General features: G+C 40.9%; 1 protein-coding gene across 3 annotated transcripts in view; it reads left to right on the forward strand.

The window, feature by feature from the left end:
* Positions 1-23,840, forward strand: part of ANK3 (ankyrin 3) — a 686,366-nt gene that overhangs the window by 517,373 nt on the left and 145,153 nt on the right. For all 3 annotated transcript variants that reach the window (XM_068547493.1, XM_068547494.1, XM_068547492.1), the window contains 8 exons: positions 2,949-3,146; positions 5,001-5,099; positions 7,628-7,726; positions 10,373-10,471; positions 13,493-13,690; positions 15,124-15,222; positions 15,510-15,608; positions 21,617-21,814. In XM_068547493.1, the coding sequence (XP_068403594.1) occupies positions 2,949-3,146; positions 5,001-5,099; positions 7,628-7,726; positions 10,373-10,471; positions 13,493-13,690; positions 15,124-15,222; positions 15,510-15,608; positions 21,617-21,814 (1,089 nt within the window). The remainder of the gene's footprint in view (positions 1-2,948; positions 3,147-5,000; positions 5,100-7,627; positions 7,727-10,372; positions 10,472-13,492; positions 13,691-15,123; positions 15,223-15,509; positions 15,609-21,616; positions 21,815-23,840) is intronic.

The raw sequence follows: 23,840 nt of genomic DNA on the forward strand, positions 1-23,840 counted from the left end.
TACTCTTAACACCTATGCTGTCCTTCCTTCTTCTGTGAACACCTGTTCTCAGTCCAGAGGCTAACCACTGCCCTCCACTCTGCCCCAGCCTCCACATCCAGAATCTCCAGAAATTTAAATTCCTGGTTTCCTGCAAGGTATGAGGGGGCAGTCATCTGGCTTTGCTGGGTTGGAAGGGCTTGGAGACCTGACCACTCCATAGGCAGCTAAACTAATCCTGCTTTTGGCCCCAAGCCTCATCTTTATCCTCCAAGGTACTATGTTTCCGTATTGTCTGCCTTTTGGGCATTTGAGAGGTAAATCCTTTGTCTTTATTTTACCCCGTGGTATACTGGAGCCTGTTGGGTACATCTCTTTCCAGTTCCATATTCAGTAACATCATGTCGATAGCTTGAAATCGGTCATAGCATAGAGGTCTTTACACCTTGGAAATTGGCAAATGCCCTGTCTCAGGGCTCTTCTTCAAAGAGCTATTGTGAAACATTTACCAGCACACCACGGATTATACCCCTCAACAGGCACTTAGGTGTCAGCCTTTTCCTCTCTGCTGGCTGAGGTAACACTTAAAATCTTTTCTCGTATTCCAAAGTTTATAGACATCACACATCTGTTTTTGTTTCCTTTGCCATGTTGTGTGAGTGTGTGGGTGTGCATGCCCTGTGGGTTTTACCTTTTCACTTCCGTTCATGTTTTTTAGTGGAGTTTGTGAAAGGATGGATAAACACGCATGTCACATCTACCATGTTTATCTGGAAGTTGCCCCGCCCACTGCACTGAGAACTCCTTACCAGAATCTGACCACCTCTCTGCCTCATCTCTCCTTCTGGTCCTTACCTTCTTCTAGCCAAGCAGCCTTCTTTCACTTCCTAGAATACACCAAGTCTGTTCCCATTTCCCATTCCCTCAGAGTGACCTCTCTCAGTCTGTCCCAGAGCTCTGCAGTCTTCACACATTTCTCAACTCAAATGTCGTCTTCTCAGAGAGGCCTTCTTAGTTTCTTTACCTGTTTGCTGTCTCTTTCTTCAGTGAAATGAAAACAAGAACTTTGTCTTATTCAGTGCAGTACCCCAAGGACCTAAATCAGCACCTGGCACATAGGAGACCTTCACCAAATATTTGTTGAGTGAATAGTAAGCGAATGAAGGCATTCTGAACTTTAAGACCGTCTGTCTAATTCTTCAAGACTTTCATCTTTCTGAGCTAAGAAAAACCATCACACTGGATCCATGTTTTTAGCTTGATGACAATGCCATACATAGTATGACCCCTCTCCACGTGGCAGATGATCTTTCCTTTCTTCTGGTCCTTCCCCAGTGACCTATAAGTTACCCACTCATATGTGGTTGTTTTGTGTATCATTCGAGAATTTCCTTCTTTTATTGACACAGCCTCCCATTTCTACTCTCCAGTAAGTCATTTGTTCTCTCACATTTTGTTTCCTTGTTTACTTCATGTTTTCCTCTAAGACTGTATCAAAACATAAAGCGGAGGAATGTTTTGGCAGGAAATAAACAAGTGCATATGCTTGTGGGTGTCAGTATCTCAAATGAGAAATGTTCCCCTCCTTTGTTGCACCTTAGTTTCTACTTTGGTTCAAAATGTTGGAGTGGAATTTTTTAGGCAGAAATATTCTACTTGACTGGCAGTGTGTGAAGGCTTTAAATTTACATAATTATTTATGGAGCTCTTTCTATATATACAAGGCTCTCTGCTGGGCAATATGGGGAAATTATAACCCATGAGCCTCCTGCTTTCAGGAGACAAAAATAGCTGAAATACATGACATGGTGAGTGAATGATGCCATGAGAGTGGCCAAAGGAAGGCTTGATTTTTTCCCCCTTGAACTCTTGTTTTATGTCATTCAGATAAATGAGGGGAATTTAACTTGGCCTGGAGGATTCAGAAATACCTAGTTCATTGGTGCATATTTAGTATATCATTATTTTCAAAGTTCAGTGATGGTGATTTTTTTGGAAACTGAATTTACCGTCACTTTTCCCTCCCACGTAGGTTAAACTAGGTTACAGTAATTACTAGAGCCTCTCTTGATAACTGGATTCTCTAGGAACTTCCCAGGCTCCAACACTTTGTCTCCATATTTAAAGGAAGCGTGCCTGGAAAGACTGATATCTTAATACGTTGTTTTTGCCTTCATTAGAAAATGTGTGTTGAATGCTAAATGTCACTCCAATCTTTTTAACGGTTTTAGTTACCTTTGACCCCTCTCATGCCTTCTCTCAGCTCTCTAAATGAATTTTTTATTTATCTGTATTGCATATGATGACCTGTCATTGAACCCAATTGATTTAAACTGAGGCAAGCATTAATTAGTTAATGAGTTCGTCACAGTCTTGCCTTTCCTCGCCATAGACACATGGGGGCACCAGATTGATGGAAAAGGGCAAAGTTTTCCTTTCTACATTGATGTGAGATGAAATGTGTTGTATTCAGATCTTTTTTCTAAAAATTGATCAATATAATATTCAATATCAAGCATTAATAACACAGGAGCACAAAATAAAAACCAGTCTAGTGAATACCATTCTGTTTCTGCCTTTATTTTATCCTTTTCAGTCTTTTGTTGTTATCAGTACTTTTTTTATTGAAGTATAGTTGATTTCCAATTTTCAGTCTTAAATATTAAGAATTCAAATTCACTGGAAGTGCAATCAATAGTGGACCTTAGTGCAATTCACACTATTTTTTTAAATCAGAAAAAGAAATTATCGTTGAAAATTTATTTTTGATTGATATAAGAAGTAGGAGGAATGGTTTGGAAAGTAGCTGCAGTTCAAAACAGTTGCCACAAAACCTTTTAAAAAGAGAAGGTATTTCCGTGTGCAAATCTAGGGTTTTCATCTGTTCACATTTGTACTGTATTTTGTGTTGGGCGTATTCACATTTGTAAAGGTAAAACAATAAACTCCGCTTGTCTTCTGTGTTCCAGAATGGATTGTCTCCACTGCACATGGCTACACAGGGGGATCATTTAAACTGCGTGCAACTTCTCCTCCAGCATAACGTGCCTGTGGACGACGTCACCAATGACTACCTGACTGCCCTGCACGTGGCGGCCCACTGTGGCCATTACAAGGTCGCCAAGGTTCTCTTGGACAAGAAAGCTAACCCCAACGCCAAAGCCCTGGTGAGTAGCTTAGCTCACAGGTCCAGCCTGTGTTGTCTTGCTGACCACATGCTACCCCTGCATGTAAAGGGGTTCCTTTTCAGGATGTGAAAATGGAAGGTCTAGTTAAGTAAAGTGTACTTCTTGTCAACCTTCAAATGGCCTTCTGGAAAATCTGTAAACCCTTCTATTTCCAACATAAGCAAGACTGGTGAGGCTAAATCATTAACTTCTTTATGGTCACACTCGTGATTCTCTTATGTAAATAAACCCAAAGACCGTACAAGTACAAAAGGACTGAGCTGGTCAACTTATCTTCTGGTAGGTAAAGTGATAACTGTGAATTAAAAGTTTTTTGTGAGATCTAAAAATACGAGGCAGAATGATCAGAAAACTTCATCTTAAACATGAAAGGTCTAGGAATTTGTGAGCAGAAATCCGACGTGAGGATGTTAAACATGTAAGGTAATGAAATATCACCTGTCATTGTTTCCTCAAGATGCGAATGAAAAATTTGGTCTAGTTTGTAGTCTTAACTCCTAGAATGGCATGCTGCTTTAACCTTGAGCTTTGCTATCTAGTGTGGTTTTCACAAGGAGATGGTGTTTGTTGTCTTTAGAAAAATAAATGGTCCCAAGTTAGTAAGCTGTTTAAATTTAGTTCAGAAGAAGCACTCATGTTTAGGAAAAAAATATGTCACCAAGTGCCAGGGAAAACGTGTGCGTTTACTAGCAATTTTGCGGTAAAGGCTGTCATCTTGTCAACCATTTTAGGAAGGGTCTCTGCTCCCTTGCGGCTCATATGGTCACCTCTGGCACTCTGTGGGCCCTGAGATTTGGAGTGGGCAGGAAAGGATGGGCAGAGAGGAGCCCTCCAGACCCCAGGCAGCTCCATCACCATCGTAATTCTAAATGCTTTTCCTGGAGCAGCATTTTAAGAGCTGTTGACTGGCTCAAGATATCAAACATAATCTTTGAATTCTGAGAAGGGAGGAAAAGAAATGAGCAGTCATGACTTATTTTTCCACACAAGAAAAAAAGCCTTACAACAGGGTGTGGGCTCTCATCCTCGTTTTCCTCTGACTGAAGATTTCACAACATTAGGAGGCTCTGGGGGTTGTAGACAGTCACCCCCGGATGGACTACGGCCTGGTAAATGGTCTCAAAACCTCCATAGAAGCACTCGCGGTGACTTTGACCTAAGCTTGTGTGCTGGGCCCTGATATTCTGTAGTTCTCTGTGGCGACAAAAATATGCTCCATGGTCTGTCTCACTTAGCGGGCAGTACAGTTTGGTAAGTAATTTGTTTACAAAGCAGGTTCTTTTATTAGATTAAACATTAAACCAAATGATCCAACTAATGTTGGGTTGTTTAACTTTCTGCTTCCTTGGAGTAAGCACCTACTTGAATCTTAAAACTTGGAAGAAATAAAAACATTTCAGAACAGGTCTTGAAGTTGTTTTTAAATGCAGCGGAGAACTCACAATGGGCAGTGGTGAAGTTTTGGCCGTGAGGACACATTTTGGCCGAGGTGTTTTTAGTCTGTGTTTGAAATGAGGTAGAGGAGGGACATATTCGGAAAATAAATTCCAAAGTAGTCTAAGAAGACGCATGACCATTTTGCCTTAACTACCAGGAGATTCTGACAAAAATTTGCTTCCTGTTCGTGATTAGCAGGGCACCTTGGGTTCCTGGGAGCAGGTAGACTACCTGTGCTTCCAGAAAAGAATCTGTATTCGGTTTAACCCCTCGTTGTTGCCGCTCATTTCCAAATCTTTACACAACGTCACTTTTGCAAAGATATTTTACCATACGCAGTGGGAGTAGATCTCAACGGAACGTAATCCAGTAGGTCTGTGTCTTTTTCCCTTGCAGAATGGCTTTACCCCTCTCCATATTGCCTGCAAGAAGAATCGAATTAAAGTAATGGAACTCCTTCTGAAACATGGTGCATCCATCCAAGCTGTAACCGAGGTGAGAAGAGGAGGATTTCTGGGGTTCCCCATGTACAGCCTCAGCAGGCAGAGGCCCAGTGCCCTCCCTGACGACCAGCTAGTTTTGCTGTGTGTGGTTGTCATACTACTTTCTGAACCCTTCACCCAAGGGGCTGCCATTCCTTAGGAGAGCAGACGAGAGTGGGAGGAGAGAGCAAATACATCACCATGACGAGAAGCATAACCCAAGCACATGTGTCATGCTCAAGGCGGGCGGGGGGACCGGGGCGGGGGGGGGGGGGGGCGGTGCTGTCACTCCAAGCGTAATTTACATGAAATCCATTCATGCACTGCTTCTCAAATCCTGCAATGCAGCGCTTAGGGGTGGTTTTGCCCGCCACGAGGCATTTGGCCACGTCTGGAAGTATTTCTAGTTGTCACAACTGGATGGTGCTACTGGCATCTAGTGGACAGAGGCCAGAGATGCTACTAAACATTCTACAGTGTACAGCCCAGCCTCCAACAACAAAGAATTATCTGGCTCAAAATGTCACGTGTGCCACGGTTGAGAACCCCTGCACAACATAACCTCTGCATACCGATGAAGTGAGGATTGCTCTCAGGAAAAACTCAGAATTAACGAAACACAGAGTTGCTGAAGTTAGTAAAAGGGTAGCTCTCGGTTTCTTTCAGACAAACTGACATAGAACTCAGAGAAGCGATTTATTGGGATCAGGGCTGAGCCTGCAACACGCAAACCAAGCCTGGCATCCACTTCCCTAGGCTGCACTCCCTTTTGTTCACTCCATATCGCTACACCCTCCATGCGTCACGGCCCTCCCTTTCCAGGCTAGTCCTGCATGTCTTTCAGGACCAGATCTGGGGCTGCCTTCTCCAGGGATCCTCCCCTAAACCTTGGCCTGGGCCAGGAGCTCCTCCTTGGGACCATCACCACATCCTGTGCATATTTCCGTCAAAGGTCTTGTCCAGCTGGCTTACTTATGACCGAGCCACTCCCCTCCACCCCGCCCCAAAACTGCAGGCTCCACCAAGGCAGGCCAGAGTCTTACTGGTCTTAATATACCCGCAACACAGTGGATGCCATAGTAGATCATTCAGTAAAGTTTTGTTGAATGCAGCCATGAAGACTCTAGGATTTGAAGCTAACGTAAACACTAAGGTCTAGTCCAGTCATTGTTGCTCTGCCTCAGTTTCTCATCTGCAAATGAAGTATTTGCCTTGATTTCTAACACTTACAACTTCGAAATACTAAATGATAGAAAATATTAATACCGATTCGCTGTTTTCTGAGTCTTCTGGCTTCCTGGCAGGCACCCAGTTATTTTCATTATAAAATAGTAAGTTTATTCTCAGTGCGCGGCAGCCCTTTTTAAAGATCAAAGCGGGCTCTGAAATAAAAGGTTTTTCACTGGCGTCTGAATAAGTGTCCAGAGATGCCAGCCTGTGATGAGACGCTTCCACTGCCAGCCCTGTACTCCCTTGGAAAGGCGGTGCAGACCATGTCCTAACAACTCCCCCTGCTGATGGGAAAAGGTGCCGAATTATAACAAAATTCTCCTTGCCCTTGTTTTCCTGAGTTCCCACTATTTGAAGTCTGGGCAACCAAAATTCTACCTCTTCTGTCTTCTATCTTACTTTCATTGTATAGAATTCCTTTAACATATTTTTTGACATTACTCAAATTTCTGTTGAAATTAGTTGTCTCCTTCTCTCTCAGCTTTTTCTAGCCATATTAAGTTTTTTTTTTCCAAATTATGATGTTCATGGTATAAGTGGGATTAAATTCTGAAAAATTGAAAATGAAATCATTTTATGCAAGAAGCACCAGTGGTTGGGGGGGGGTGTGTGTGTGAAGAGGACTTTGAAGCACACATGAAAATTAAGGTCTAGTCTAGTGACCATTGTTCTATTTGCCTTAATTATATCACCTTAATTTATAATATGCAGAAAGATAAAAATTTAAATGATTGGGACAGTTAATGCTGATCTGCTCATTTCTTAGAGGGATGGCTTTGTGTTCCTACCCTGCTCTTTCACGTGTAATATAATCAGTGATTCTGAGAGCATGGGAGTCCTTATTAAAAGGCCAGAATAGGATCTGAAATAAAAGTTGACTTTTTGCTATTGTGTATGTAATCACACAAGTGTCCCCCCTCCACACACAGACACACACACACACACACACACACACACACACAGTCATATGGATAAGGAAGGCTTAGTAGCAGAGGGGAAAAAACCTTCAAGGTATTTCTGTAAATATTTTTTATAGAGCTATATAAAATGTGTGAAATGAATCTTTCTTCTTTAATGGTTATGACATAGGCCTTTCATAATCACGGAACGTGCTTTAGAGAAATACTGAATATTGATACGTTTGCCTTATAGAATCTATGACGTAATGGTGATGTCTTGATGTTCTCTGATCTGATCAATAAATTGGTTATCTTAGCCTGGATGGATGGATGGCAGGTAGGCAGGCAGGCAGGCAGACAAACCCTTTTTAAAATAAGCCAACAAACTGACGTTTCCCTCTTTTTTCCCCAGTCGGGCCTTACCCCAATCCATGTTGCTGCCTTCATGGGGCATGTAAATATCGTGTCACAACTAATGCATCGTGGAGCCTCACCAAATACCACCAACGTGGTAAGTATCCTTTGAACAAAGTAGGTCGAATTGTGAGCATTTATGAAACTGGAAACGACTGCTCTCAATCTACTTATTTTTGTTATAGGTAAATTAATTCCCATTTAACTTGAGTACTTAAAAGGGCAGAATTTTGAAAATACCTGTGGTTTCCTTTTATTTCAAAGGCAAGATCCATTCGATCACTAGCTGGTCACAAATTGCTAAGACTTAGGGACTGTGTATATTACTACTGAATATTATGCTTTAAAAAATAAAGTTTTGTGGGCGGGGAGAGGTTTTTTTTTCAACAGAAGCATGTTGCATGCACGATGGACCTAGAGATTATCATACTAAGCAAAGTAAGTCAGAAAGAGAAAGAAAAATGCTGTATGACATCACTTATATGTGGAATCTAAAATGGGACACAAATGAACTTATCTACAAAACAGAAGCAGACTCACAGACATAGAGAACAGACTTGTGGTTGCCAAGGGGGAGGGGGTTGGGGGAGGAATGGATTGGGAGTTTGGGATAAGCAGATGCAAACTATTATATATAGGATGGATAAACAACAAGGCCCTACTGTATAGCACAGGGAACTATATTCAATATCCTGTGATAAACCATAATGGAAAAGAATATGAAAATGAATATATATATGTATAACTGAGTCACTTTGCTATATAGCAGAAATTAACACAACATTGTAAATCAACTATACTTGAATAAAATTTTTTTAAAAAATAAGTGTTGCATGTTGAGAAGGTGGTTCCAACACTCTCCTTATTGTGATTTCAAGTAACTTCAAAGTAATTTCTCTTCAGCGTGCTCGACAATGTTATCGCAAACCCATGGAACTCAGTTCATTATTGGATGTTGTTGTTTTCCCACACTAAGCATTGCTCTTCAGAACCACGAGACTCACTTCATAGTAAATGTCAGAGGAGTAACTTATCACCCTCGATCTGCATGTGGCCTTTGACATTGTTTTACAGAATTTTAAGTTTAGCAGCATAACAATCTTAGCACCCCAGACCACAAGCATAAGAACACTAGTTGGGCTCATGAGCACCAAAGAAATAAAAATAAAACGAGGAACATTCTGTCACAGAAAGGGCAAACCATATGGTCCTGCGTCCTCACCCTGAGGGTAGGCCCCCAGAAGGCTCTATGTCTTCCAGCAGCTTGAGTCAGACCAGCTCTCAGCTGAAATGCACTCTTCCCTGGTCCTAACGCCAGGAGAGAAGGTTTTCCTTTACAAAGGAAACACTGGGTAACATGGTCACCTACATCCTCAGCACCTTTCCAGGAAACACAGCAACAAGTTTCGTGTGAACTGTATCTCTGCATATCCTTCCATGGAGGTGGATGCCCTATAAAGCAAAGCAATATCTATACAAAGTAATTTAAAGGTGGGCATCGGGACTTCCCTGGTGGCGCAGTGGTTAAGAATCCACCTGCTAATGCAGGGGACATGGGTTCGAGCCCTGGTCCGGGAAGATCCCACATGCCGTGGAGCAACTAAGCCCGTGCGCCACAACTACTGAGCCTGCGCTCTAGAGCCCGCGAGCCACAACTACTGAAGCCCACGTGCCACAACTACTGAAGCCCACGTGCCACAACTACTGAAGCCCGTGCGCCTAGAGACCATGCTCTGCAACAAGACAAGCCACCGCAATGAGAAGCCCGTGCACCACAACGAAGAGTAGCCACTGCTCGCCGCAACTAGAGGAAGCCCACGTGCAGCAACGAAGACCCAATGTAGCCATAAATAAATAAATATATATAACTTTAAAAATAATAATAATAATAAAAAAAAAGGTGGGCATCACTTGCGTAGGGGAGAATATATTTGATTTTTATTACTTTTTACATTTCGATCCATATGTGTTTTCTATGTTGTTTTCCTTTTTTTTTTATTATTAAATAAACGAAGAGATCATCTGAATTAAAGTCCATTTGGTGAAAAGCAGCAGAGGCGGGGGATGTCCAGTGGCAAAGAAAATAACCCCTTGGGATAATGCCCAAAAGGATAATGACCTGTTGAGATAAAGCAGGAAATGCAAACCAAGGGCAAGCCAGGTGTGGCCCTTGGGTGTGTTTTGTGTTGCCTGTGCAGCATTTTTGGTTTTCTTTTGTTTTGAACTCTGATTTTTTGACCAACATTCTAGAAATATACACAAATACCCAGACTGCCGCTGTTTTTGAAAAATAGGAAGGTATGGCATGATGCAGCTGGCATCCCAGAGCGTTACTGAAGTAGCTTGCTGATGCCAGCTAGCAGCGCCTCCCTCGGCCAGGATAAGGCCTGGCCTGTCTCCAGGCGCACTCCGCATCTGCCCTCTTCACTCACCTACCCTCCTGCTTGGCTCCATAGCATTTACCTTTGAACCCCCAGTGAGGCTACATTGTAGATTATTGAGCATGCTTCTGATCCTGCCATGCTCTCTGGGCTTACACTGATGTCTTCCATCATGGACCAGGTTCCTGGGAAATTCTCGTGTATTTCATTTCCTATCTTTCCTATTTTCAATAAGGAAGTGCTTGGAACTACTTTTTATTTAAAAAAAAAAAACAAAACCCTCCATCATCAACTTTATGCAAAGAAAATAGGCCAGGCTTCTTTAGAGCTGCCGTTAAGTTACCTTGGCTCCTGTTCCCCAGAGAGGAGAAACAGCGCTGCACATGGCAGCTCGGTCCGGCCAGGCCGAAGTCGTGCGGTATCTGGTGCAAGACGGAGCTCAGGTAGAAGCTAAAGCTAAGGTATGTGCCGAGCGTGGAAGTGTTTGCTGCCGAGAGAAGAAATGATTTTAATAAAACCTTTAAACATAGGCGTGCTTTCTTCCAGGATCATTCTTTTAAAGTAATGAACCACCACCAGTGACAAAAGTCTCTACCCAAGGGATATTGAAAACATCCCTTCCCTGCATGTGTATCTACTCAATTATTTAACAAAATGAAATAGAACAAGAACTTTGTGCCCAAAAGAACTTTGTGTCCTTGGCACATTGCTCGTCCCTAATGGCTTAGGAAACAAACCTAGAATTGGCCCAGAGTTGTTTGCACTCTATGGAGAAGGGCTCATGCACAAAGCTTCTAAAACAAGCACAGTTTGGAAGCATAATTGAGTTCTTTTGGTTGACCTAGATGTCAGCTGTCAGAGCCACAAAAGGAAAAAGGGAGTTTGAACTTTTTCTCTGCAAGTTGTGAAACCATAAACCCTGAGACTTGGTCAGAGTTGTTCATGGGACATAGAATATAGAAGAACATCTGGGATGAGCTTGTTTGTTTGTTTGTTTATTTTTGGCCGCACCTCGCGGCATGTGGGATCTTAGTTCCCAGACCAGGGGTCGAACCCACGCTCCCTGCATTGGAAGGTGGAGCCTTAACCACTGGACAGCTGGGGAAGTCCAGGGGCTGAGTTGGAATGCATCATTCTCTGCCTGGCATTTACCCTCCAGAAGAAACTCACTATCTGTCACTATCTTGATGGTAGTTGGTCTGGTTATCAAAATGGCAGTTTAAAATTTCTTGTTTGTTTATGTATTGATGTTTAGCTTTTTTTAATGATTTTTTTTCAGTGCATGAATAAACTATAATTTATTTACCAATTTTTTTTTTTTAATGGCAGTTTAGGTCAAGAATCGTAAATAGATATGTAAATACCTCAACCATTTAATTTTAGCCCTTCCATATACAAATGTACATTTATTTGTCATTTAATTACATACTTTGTAGTTTCTAGTTTAGGGTTAAATGGAGAGAAAACTGAGGCACTTGCAAAGCAGTTTGAGTACAGGATATTTTTCAACTTTTATAATTTTCCCCCAGTCTATTCAGCTCTCCTACCCATATGTAGTTTGACCATAGTTGGTTTTTATCGACTTCTACCAAGGCTCTCCAAGGCTTTTAACTTAGTGTTCTTAAAGCCTTTCCTTTCGTACTCGTATTTTACCTGTTAACATATTATATAATTATATAATTATTGTAAATATAGTACAAACTAGAAAAGTACTAGTATAAACATACTAGTGTGGGAACAAACACAACTAGGTCTTTGTAAACATAGAATCCACAGGTGGGTACAAAGGTAGTGGTAACATTCTAGCCAGCAGACTATAAACCTTGAGTGTCTGGTGTATCGTGGTGCCAGCTGGTAGATTTTACAGAGGACCTAGAAACAAAGCTCAGCAAACTTTTTCTGTAAAGGGCCCGATCATAAATATTTTAGGCTTCACAGGATGCAGTCTTTGCCCACAGTCTCTCAACTCTGTTGTTACAGAGTGAAAACAGCAATAGAGAGTGCATGATTTAATACATCAGCAAATGGACATGACTGTGTTCCAATAAAACTTTATTTACAAACACAGGTGGCAGCTGGATTTGGCCCCTGGATTTTACTGTTCTGACCCCTGATCTAGAGGATGTTGGTTAATCAGTTAAGTAGATTGGTTAAGAGAGGCTGTACTCTAGCATTACAAGAAACCTCACATTTTTGAGTGTTGTTACATATGAAGCATTTCGTCTAGGAAATGGTTTCACCCACAAGCTGAAATTGACCATAAGATGTATAGTTATCTCATTAAAGAGATAGTACGTATCATTGTTAAGAGCCTGACTTCCATAGCCAGACTGCCTGGGTTCAAATCTTTGTCCATCATGTACTACCTGAGTAACACTGGGCAGGTTAACTAACATCTCTGTGCCACATTCCCTTTTCTAGTTTCCTCATATAGAAAATGGGAATAATGACAGTTGTAATAGATAGGATTGCTGTAATGATGAATGAATTAATGCAGGTAGAATGCTTGGGGCATGCCCATGTGCAGTTGATGTTTAGCGGTGGTGGAGGCAGTAGCAGAGTTGTATGAGATTTTTCTTTGGCAACTATCTCTTTCTATTTTCAGTATTTCTCTTCTTCCTTGTGGCATCTCCCCTAACTTCTCACACTTCCTACTAGTTACATAGACCCTCTTGCTTTGATCTTGACCGTCATCTTACTTCCCTTTGCAAAGCAGTGTCCTGTGCTCCAGCCTCTTCTCTCTACTTGCCCTACATAAAGTGTTTACCTGGACTTCTTCACATCCCGGTAGGGGATTTCTCTCCAGAAGGCATCTTTGGGCAAACAAGGAAAAGATACCCCTCCAACGTGGGGCTAAGGCCCTCAGGGTGCAGGACTTAGGAGTGCCTTGTGTCCTTGGGTGAACTGTAATAAGGTGCCTTCCACTCCAGGCAGATGCAGCCTGGATGAGAGCTCGGCAAGCAGAGGGTGGGCTGGCTGTCAGTCCCCATCAGCCCTCTTAGCTGGGAGCCTTCCTCAACCATCCTATACTGCCCCCTCCCCTCCTCCCACTTTTGACTGTGGGAAGGCAGCACCAATAAAATAATTCATTACATATGAGTACATGAGAACTGGTGGAGGTATAATATCCCTCCCAGGTATTTCCGTTTTCCCAGGATACATTCCGTTATCTCCCCCAAAAAGGAGTCATCAGAGGTTTAAAAATTGATAAAGTATAGCAGGAGGGAATGGGGATAATTTCTGGATAGAACTGCCTTTCACAATTCTCACGCTAATAGGTTACTCAAAGGGTATTTAAGGTGCTTCGATCTGCCATCCCCACCTTTCTGAAACTTAAAGAAGATAAATGAGGTTCTTTTTAGTATTGAATCAAAGAGTTGAATGTAGCCTCTGATACCAAACAGTGAAGTTTCCTGTATTTTTCGCAGTGGCACCATTGTTTTCTCAGCTCATCAGCCCTGCATTTTTACCTTGTCCTATAGGATGACCAAACCCCACTCCACATTTCTGCCCGATTGGGGAAAGCAGATATAGTACAGCAGCTGTTGCAGCAAGGAGCATCTCCAAATGCAGCCACGACTTCTGGGTACACCCCACTGCACCTTGCAGCCCGAGAGGGGCATGAGGACGTAGCCGCATTCCTTTTGGATCATGGCGCATCTTTATCCATAACAACAAAGGTATGAAAGCCAGCCTTAGACTGCTGCTGTGTCCCCCAAAAAACATTCTCTTTACAGTTTCCTATTACATGGTAATAGGTACAAAAGCTGTACAACAGCAGCTGTACTTGGATCCCAGGATTAACATGGCCAGCAGAGCCCTGGGGTGGGGCAGGGTGATTTGGTGTGTGTGTTATGTCTTACATTTCTCAGTACATTATCTTCTAATGAAACCTTATTGATGTCTGGAGTCAGATATTTCTTGCAAGTTATTTGATAGATTTAAAGGGTGCTTTAAAAACACAGCCACAGATTTCTCTTGCTGAGGCCAGGTATACAAACCACATTATCAAAGCTCAGTTGGTTAATGCTTTTATAATATTTTCAAAGCAGGAGGTGGCTTTTTCTTGGTTTGTTGTTGTTGCTGCTTTTTTTGTTGTTGTGGTTTTCTTTTCTGATTTATAGGTTTGTTTTTCTTTCATCTCAGCTCAGATGCCTTATAGTAATAACCCACCACACAGTTGCTTTTCAAGTGCAGAATGCAAAATATAGAGCTCATTTTTCTTTGATCCTACGTAAACTAGCAAGTGTGATAGCAAGACGAATTGGCCCATGGCATGTCTTAGAAAGCTAGAAATTGGTGTTACACCCTTTTTTAGATGTAGAGAAGAAGCATTAATGTGTAATCAATGCAGAAGATAATTACAGTGATTACAAATACTTGGAAAACTATCTGAACAAATGATGACTTTCTCAAAATTCACCCCCTGTGACTCTTCACGCTCTTCAGTAGACATGCAAGTTCCTGGATCTCATTTAACATGTGAAACAGAGGAATGGGTGATGGGGTTTTGAGTGTCCCAGCCCTTCCACCATACGAGCTGCCCACTGCCTCTAACTGGCTATCGTCCCATGGGGTCAAATATGTTGATGACCCTCTAATCCCTGCCTTGTGCGTGGGGCCCTAGCTGTGCATGGTGACTGACCGGTTGATACCCAGATCCCTGTAAGAGTTGGAAGCAAGAAGAAGGAGTTGCTCAACTCTCAGTATCCAAGTCTCGCCTATTTATTGAGATAGAACCCTGTGTTATTGTTCAGTTCAGTTCAGCTAAAGTGTGAGAATCTCTGACTCCTACCCCTAAGGACTGGGTCATACATACAGACGTGTGTATGCGTGTGGCAATAGAGAAAGGGGAAGAGAAAGGCTCCAATCTGATGATGTGGGAGGTTATGGGAGGTCCAGACTTGTCCTAGATTTTTCCAAGCCCTCCAAATCCAAATTGGGCCTGGACCCTATAACCTATTCTTCCCACAATGTGAAATCCCCAAATGGCCCTGGAATAAGCCCCAGATCCAGCTTTCCAACTTCATCCTTGTCAGATACCTGACTAGTCCCAGGATTAGTGTCTTTGTATCATTTCTATTATTCATTATTTTTCTGTTTATCTTTTCAGAAAGGATTTACTCCCCTTCATGTGGCAGCAAAATATGGGAAGCTTGAAGTAGCCAGTCTCCTGCTACAGAAAAGTGCATCTCCAGATGCTGCTGGGAAGGTATGGGGTCATCGGCCAACCTGTAACAGGCCACTCCCATGATAACAAAAAACAGGCACTTGCTAACATTCACCAACAGCCACCTAAGTTATAACTAATCCATATTTAAGTCTCATAGGATGAAGATCACTGCACAAATAGGAGGTGAAAGCTGGGGTCCAAGTGTTGTGGAAACTGGAATGTAAACTACACTGTGTGTTGTATCCAATCTAATCCCATCTCCTAAATCTAGGCCTCTGACGTTAAGGCACTTTGACACTGGTTGTTGTTTCTGCACGTGTTTTCAGAGCGGGCTAACTCCACTGCATGTAGCTGCACATTACGATAATCAGAAGGTGGCCCTTCTGCTTCTGGACCAAGGAGCCTCACCCCACGCGGCTGCAAAGGTACCTGTAACTTGACAGCATGAGGAGACTGAGGGGCAGTCTCTATATGTATATTTACTTTGGCTTCATCTGTATCACCCTCCTAGTTTAGGCATCACTTAAAGATCATGGAAATATAAGTGCCTGAGGAAATCTGTGTCTTCAGCTATTTAGTCAACTTCTGTGGTAGATGCTCAATAAATGTTTACTTGTCCATGGATATTCCTTGAAAATCCAGGACATCCTGGAGCCTGGGGAAAATCCAGGAAAAAAAGTTGAAGTCCTCTTTAGCCAGACTAAAAACATAAGAACAGCCAGAGGGAGTAAGAAAGTTCTCATTTGTCAAAGTTATAAAATATGTGTTACGTTTTCCTGGCCATAAAACATTGCCTTCAAGTGGTTGATGTGTGCTTAATAAAATAAATTGGGAGGTTTTGCTCATGTGTTGTTATTATTGCTAAGGAGAATCTTTATTCTTTTTTTTAAATTTATGTTATTGAAGTATAGTTGACTTACAATGTTGTGTTAATTTCTGCTGTACAGCAAAATGAATCAGTTATACAGATATATACATTCTTTTTCATATTCTTTTCCATTATGGTTCCTCACAGCATATAGAATATAGTTCCCTGTGCTATACAGTAGGAGAATCTTTATTCTTATTGTTAGGTCATTTTTGACCGGTAGATAACAGAGATTTCTCAGAAAAGAGATACTTAGAGTGCATGGCTTTCTTATGACTCTGGTATTCTGACTTGAGAAGCAAATCATAAAGAGTTTATTTAAAGATAGGTTAGCATAGTGCTGTTAGTTTAATGAGTTCGCTATTGTTGAGCAGGTAGCTATGATCAGAGAACGCTGGAATGATACAGAGCACAATTTAAATGCTATCCCATGCTTTTCCTAAATACTGTCGGTTGAAGGAACTTTTAGCATCCCTCTGGCTTTTTATATTTGTTTAGCTCTTCCATTTGGGGGCAGCTATAGTGTTCTCCTTTAAACTTAGTGTTTAGATCAAATCTCTTGTACACACAAATCAAAGAATTTGGGCTATTCTAAATTACTTTGCATACTTTCAGAGATAAAGTTTTCAGGTACTTTCTCCATTTAGAGAGTATGTGATCTTTGAAAGTTATTTCTCTTCAGAACCTTTTTCCCTGTATTTCTCAATCGTCTCCTGCCCCATCGTCTTCAGAATTGTACCCAGTGAAATGTACAATTCAAAATCAAGCCCCCAAACTTGCTTTTCATCTAAGAGCGGCTTTTTCCCATAATTTCTAGCCGTGACATTCTTTCTATCGTAAAGCCATCCCTTGACTTTTGAAAAAATTTATTAAAAAAAAAAAAAATGAATAGCAGCATTATTCACAATAGCCAAAGTGTAGAAGCAACCCAAGTGTCCATGGAAGCATGAATGGATAAACCAAATGTGGTCTATACATGCAATGGAATATTATTCAGTCTTAAGAAGGAAGGGAATTCTGACACATGCTACGACATGAATGAACCTCAGAGATACTATGCTGAATGAAATAAGCCAGGCATATCAAAGGACAAATACTGTATGATTTCATGTGGAGACACAATGTAGAATACTCGTTGCCAGGGGCTGAGGGAAGGAAAGAATGGGGAGTTAGTGTTGAATGGGTAGAGTTTCAGTTTAGAGATGGATGGTGGTAATGAACAGAGAACATTGTGAATGTACTTCATGCCATTGACTGTACACTTAAATGGTAAGTTTTATGTAATGTATATTTTACCACAAGTTTTAAAATGAGAAAAATTTACAATGAAATTTAATAGTTGTCCATTTCATTTGTTTATTTTCATATCCCTTTAAGCCTGGGCCACTTTTCTTATGTTATAAATACTCTCAGGTTCATGGCAGGCAACCAGTAAATAATTAATAAGTGAACTATTCACTCCTCACATGAGAGTAATAATTTTGTCATAACTAGTGCTAAGTAGTTTAGAATTGACAAAAGTCATAAATAAGTGAAACAAAATGAGTCCAATCCACCTTTTCATCCACAAATAACTCTGAAACAGGTCAATCGTTGATATATTTGTAGTTGATTTCCAGCTTCGTATTTGTCCAACAAGACTTCACGGTTCCCAATCTGCAAAACATCTTTGACAAAGAGTCGAAAAGCAGTTCTTTAACAGCCCTTTAGCCTTCAACATATCTTTTACAGTCAATTGAACACAGGCTTTTCTAAGAGGACATTCATTCTCATTCCCATAGTGCAGTTGCCTCCGTAAGAGTCTCTGTAATGCCATGTCTGACACATGTCCAACCATCCCCACTTTCTGAGGCCGTGGTCCTGGTCAGGAGCTTTTTCTAGACTTTGATCCTGCGCAAAGCCAGTTCTATCAGTTAGGATTTGGTTCACCTGGTAGAAAAAAGACCTAGCTACGGTGGATTAAACTGTTGAGGTTCTATTTTTTCTCTTGTCATAAACAGTCTGGAGGTAGGCAGGTGTTGTTGCTGGTTCAGTGTTTCCAGACTGTTAAAGAAAATTTCCTGTGATTTTTTGGGTCTTTCTTCCAGCTGTTGTCACTCAGGCTGCCAGGCAGTAAAGAAAGTCAGACACAATTAGCCCACAGGGGCAGCTCTTACTGTTCAGGCAGGCCCCCTTGGAGGGCCTGTCACATATAGGTAGGATGGGTTTTCATAGGGACTAAACTTTTTCAAACAAAATTAAATTTGTTTTGTCATTTTTTTCTGATTTCTTTAAACTGAATAGGACATCGCAAAAGAGGAACAGTGGGTTGGAAGAAGGTAGAAGAGTAATATTTGAAAAGCAGACTGATAAATGTGCCCTCATAACATGGTATAAAGTACCCTAATCACCAGTAGGGTGGATTGAGAAAACACAACATTAAAAAAAAAATAAAAAAGAAGAAGAAGAAAGAAAGTCAGACAGCAGGGCATTGCCAGAAGCTCCACCCAGCCATTTCTCCTTACATCTCATTGGCCACTTCTTTCTGCAGGGCAAGCTGGGAAATGTAGTTTTCAGCAGGGCACAACACCAGAGGTTCTTTTATTAAGGAAGGAAGGAGAATGGATATAGGGTAGGCAAATAGCCTTCTTTCCTCTAGGGAGGCTACAGCATTTCTGAATTCAGGTAGTGGTGAGAAAGGAGGGACAAAAACTCAACAGAGCTAAGCATGCGTATGGATATGACAGACAGCTGTGCCTTCCATGCTACCTCTTCCTTATTCACATCCTTGCTTCTTGGAGTACATGATGCTTTCTTGTTGCCCTTTCTTCCCTTTTGTAGAATTGTGGACATAGTTTCTTACCCACATGTGCCCTAGAAACACGATGTGACTTTAGCTAATGGAAGAGGAAGGAGGGTGCTGAAAAACTAGATGGGCTCCTCTAATCCATTTTAGCCAGATCTGTTTCCTGAGGCAGGACACTGTGCTGGAAAGAGGATTGGCTTGAGTTCAGGAATAACCTGGGCACAGGTTGTGGAAGGGTTAGTGAGCCTTAACTTACTATTTGTCAGATTTCTCTTTCATAAGCTGTGCAGTATATCTGTTGACATGGATAAGTAGATATTGTGAAGGTTTGGGGGAAAAATATAAAGTACAGTGTAAATATATTACTTTTAATAATTTAAAATTACATGTGCTCTTGTTTTTAATCTTGAAATGCAAAAGGACACATGGCATGCACTTTGTCCTCTACATCAAGAGGAAAAAAGTACTGATTGAGATTATTCTCTAGTTCAGTCTCTCACTATTTTATGTCTCTTCTGATAAATGTATCTGTCTCCTTTAGTATGGCAAGTAAGACTCCTTTAACTTTCTAGAAATTAGAAAGAAGTTAGGAAATTTGGAAAATTTTATTATAGGTCTCAAGATAAACTACTTGTTTATTATTTGAAATATTTCTTAAGTCTTTCTGAGATGAACTAGCCATTCTAAAATAATACCCTAAATTGTTTTTCCCTTGCTTTATAGTTTCCTTTGTATCTCAGGTAAGGAGCTCAGAATAAACCCCTCAGTAATAATGAGTAACTTGTCTGGAATTGGCATGCATTACAGAGATGTCAGAGCTTCTCTGTTTTTTAAGAATTAATGATTTCTTGGTGGAATTAAAAGTAATCAAGAGGATTGTCACATCTCAGAGGATATTGACTTACCTTTAGAGGTTGAGAAGTTATTGACTGATAAGATGCATGATTAGAAGCTGCGCTCTGACTTTATCTTGCCTTTACCACTCTAATTATCTCGTGTTAAGAGTCTTGACTAATCAGGTTTCCTACCACTGCTTTGTGAATTTTCCCTTTTTTTCAGGGGCGGGGATGGTAGTAAAACAGCTCACACCCTCCTGTCACTCACTGTAGAGTTGGGCTCAGTCCAAAGATCTGCATTTGGCTCTGAAGATGATCTCTTTAGGGTGTGTCTGAGCAGAGGGCCAAATGCTTCTGAGGTCAGCTGGGGTTTCCAGATGGCAATAGGTCAAAACTAAAAATAGGAGTATAAAATCTTCTACCCTGGCCCATCCTGTTCGGCAGAGGCTGGTTTCAGAGAGTCTGGAAGTGGCATTTCCACTTTCTTCAGTTTATATCAAACAACCTTAAATCTTCTAGAATCAATTATAGAAAGAATGTTTGTCAAGTGAGAAATGCTGTCACAGTAAGAACATACCACTGACATAAACATGAGGGTTAATTACAGTAGGCTGGTCGACCAGTAGCCCCCCACTGCCCTCTGAGTTGTTTCTGACCCATCCTTAGGGCTTGGAAAGATTGTGACTGATCTGTTGTCCAGATTTGGATCATATTCCCAAATATAAATCCTATTTGTATTTTATAAATTCTAATTATTCTTTTTTCTTTCTATTTTCTTTCTCTAAATCCTCTTGTCTATACCAAAAAAAAAAAATTCTAGTTTTTCATTGGCATTTTTTATGTAATTAGATTCAGGCCTATGTCAAAATGTAATTTTGCATTCCTCTTAAATGACTGTGAGTCAGGACAGGGTTCTCTAAGGCAGGGGACCTTTTTTCTTAGGACAGAGGACTCTGAGGGCTCCTGAGGCAGCTTATTAACAATTTGTCAACGGAATTTTGGTTCCTTCCACCTCTGAGCACCAGAGGTCAACCAAGAGAAGGATCCCAGGATGTTCTGAAAGCTCTAGTAAGCTTGACTCAAATCTAAGGATTTGCCAGTCATTGCCAGGCTCTAGAGATACAAAGACAAATGTGGCACAATACTTTCCCTTAACAAATTTGCATTTTAGTAGGAGGAGACAGATATATGAAGAAGAGTGCCACTAAACATCTCCGGGATTTTGATTGGAGTCAGCCAAGTGAGGGGCAGGTGTAAGAGTGGAAGGGGAGGTGAAACATTTCATGGGGGTGTGACCCTTGAGCTGAACCTTCCAATGAAAGATGCTGGTCCCAAGGGCATGTTGGAGAAAAGCATTCTTGGTAGAGTAAGGCAAGACAGAAACATGAGCCATATGTTGTTTGGGGACCAGTCTAGCTGAAGCATGACTGGAGTTTCATAAAAGAGGCAATCAGAATGGCAAATGGGAGTAGATTACAGTATCTTGACTACCATGAAAATTTAAAATTTCAACTTGTAAGCAATAGGCTAGTAAAGGGATTTTAAAAGTTGAATAATGGCTCTGAACCTGCCCTGGTGGTACCATTTGTTTGTTTCCTAGTTGGGTTTCCTCTCATTCCTGATATATATGGCAAGTAATTATTGAGCACCTACTAACAGAACTACCTGTGCTAGGGAGTGCTACCATCCGTTTGTAAAACCACTGGTACTCTGACTCTTTTGCATTAAACTCTCTATAGTACGTTTTCCCTATTTAGGAATGTGGGAGACATGAGGGCACTATGTTAATAGCACTTCTTGATTTCTCAGTGTTTGCTTACTTGCTAATGATTTTTTTAAACCGTCAAAGAAGATCACTAGAAAGGGAAGCATACTATTTGAAAATGCACTGCACACATTTTTATCTTGTGACTGGGCATGTGACCAAGTGATTTGTGTTGACAGAATGGTTATACACCACTGCACATCGCTGCCAAAAAGAACCAGATGGACATAGCGACAACTCTGCTGGAATATGGTGCTGATGCAAACGCAGTTACCCGGCAAGGAATTGCTTCTGTCCATCTTGCAGCTCAGGAAGGACATGTGGACATGGTGTCACTGCTCCTCAGCAGAAATGCTAATGTGAACTTGAGCAATAAGGTAACCTTTTCTTTTTTCCTCTGCAAAGCATACAGCGCAACAAAACCTCACCTTCAAAAAGACAACTAAGAAGTCATGAAAAATTCAGGTCAAATAGAAAGTGCAAAGTGTAGTATGCACAGAAGTATGTACCAAAATGTTATTTATCATAGGAAAAACTTGAAAAAAATCTGTTTAAACAATAAGAGAATGTTAAGTCAATAACTGCAAAGTCATACCGGTGAGTAACATAGAGCCATAAAAATGAGGTCCACAAAATTGTTCTAGTAATGTGAAGTTTTTGTTATAATGTAAAGTCAAAGGGCAACCAGAACATAGTAAATAAGAAGTTGTAGGTTGTAAATAAAAAGTTGTAGGTTGATCTGTGCCACAGACATTTGGGGGGGTACCTACTGCCTGTCCCAGTTTTAAGTCCTAGGTTACAAAAAGAAACTGGAAACAGGTCTGCCTTCAGAGAGTTCATTTTAATAACAGAAATTTAGAGTAGCTATCTTACTCCATAGATCAAAAGGTTAGTCTCTGTAGGTAAATTTGGCAGTGCCAGGGAACTTTTTAAGTCTCTGTTCCCAGAAGTCTTCAAACTCCCCTGACCTCACATTTGACAGCCCCATGGTTAGTGAAGAGCTTTGTGAAAGTCCAGCCCACAGTTACCCAGAGACACGTTAAGGAGGTCACTGTCTCCACTGTGCCTAGCAGAGAATTTGGGTTTACTGACCTGCTTATTAATACCTGAGTCTGAGATCTGCCCAAAGTACAAGACAGATGTTCCTTAGTCTTCAGATAAAAAAAAAAACTTGCAAGAGTGTCCCCAAATTCCCGATAATCCAAACTCCCTGTTATGTAGCTTCTCCTCTACAGGATGGTGATGGCACAGCTATGACGTTTCTCAGCCATAGCTCAGATATTGGAGTAGAGTTTCAAGATAGCAGTTTTATGGCAATGAATAATAAGTAGTTTAAATATTTTAATATATGTGGCCTGTGTTTTGTAATCACAGGGGCTTTGAATTTCCTGGGTATGAATCCTAAATCTGACTCCTACTTGACGTGTCACTTGATTGGACAAGTTATGTGACATCTCTGAGCCTCAGTTTCATTCTCTAATAAAGACAACAGTATTTACTTCCCAGAAATGTCAGGAAGATGAAATAACATTCAGCACCTTCTTCTAAGCAGAAAAAAGAATAGTTGTCTCAATTTTAGACTTTTCACAGTTTGGGGAAAAGGTTACTCTGCGCTAATCTGAATTCCCAAGGTGGTAATTTAACAAATTCTATAAACCAAAAGACATACGTAAGAGAATAGGAAATCCTTTTTTCAGTTTTAGTATCTTGAAAATCCTTTGTGATCATTGCAAACCAAACACAATTTTCATTTTTTTTCTCGTGTACTGATTTGCTTTTCTCATATCTTTCTTTTTAAACATTCCTTTGGAATGTATGCCTCAGCATTAACAGGAATCACGAAGCAATTTCAAATAGTCATGATAATCAGGATTTGTTTGAGCTGTTGAATTTCTAAGGTTCATATACTAATATGTAGACCAGCCTTATAATAGTTTGCTGCAAAATTCAACCTGTCTTAATGAGATGGAGGACGTGGCCTTCTCAAATTGAAGCACATTCTGGCATCCATTAGTGTTTATTTTCCTAGGAGCCCAGAATATTATATCTCATTAATTCTCCCAGAGACAATACAAACCTGAACAACTGGGTAACAGGTGACCATTTTCTATAGGTTTGACACCAAAGTATTGTGTAATAAACTTTTTTTTCCTTTAAATTCCTTTAGCTAACCAATGGCAATATACATATTTAGCCTTGAATTCACCTTAAAATCATTTTTAAAAGATTTAGGCTGAGAACACTTCAGAAAGAATTTCTCAGTGTCTACTTCGGTAGACTAGAGGGAGATTAGCCAAGGGAATTCTGAGGACCAAAAGACATAGTAAACCAAGGAAGCCTGGAAATGTCCAGCCACCTTCCTGAATAAACTCTACATAAGCAAATATATCACCAAGGAAATTC

Source organism: Eschrichtius robustus, chromosome 7 (assembly GCF_028021215.1).
Source record: "Eschrichtius robustus isolate mEscRob2 chromosome 7, mEscRob2.pri, whole genome shotgun sequence".
Lineage (NCBI taxonomy): Eukaryota > Metazoa > Chordata > Mammalia > Artiodactyla > Eschrichtiidae > Eschrichtius > Eschrichtius robustus.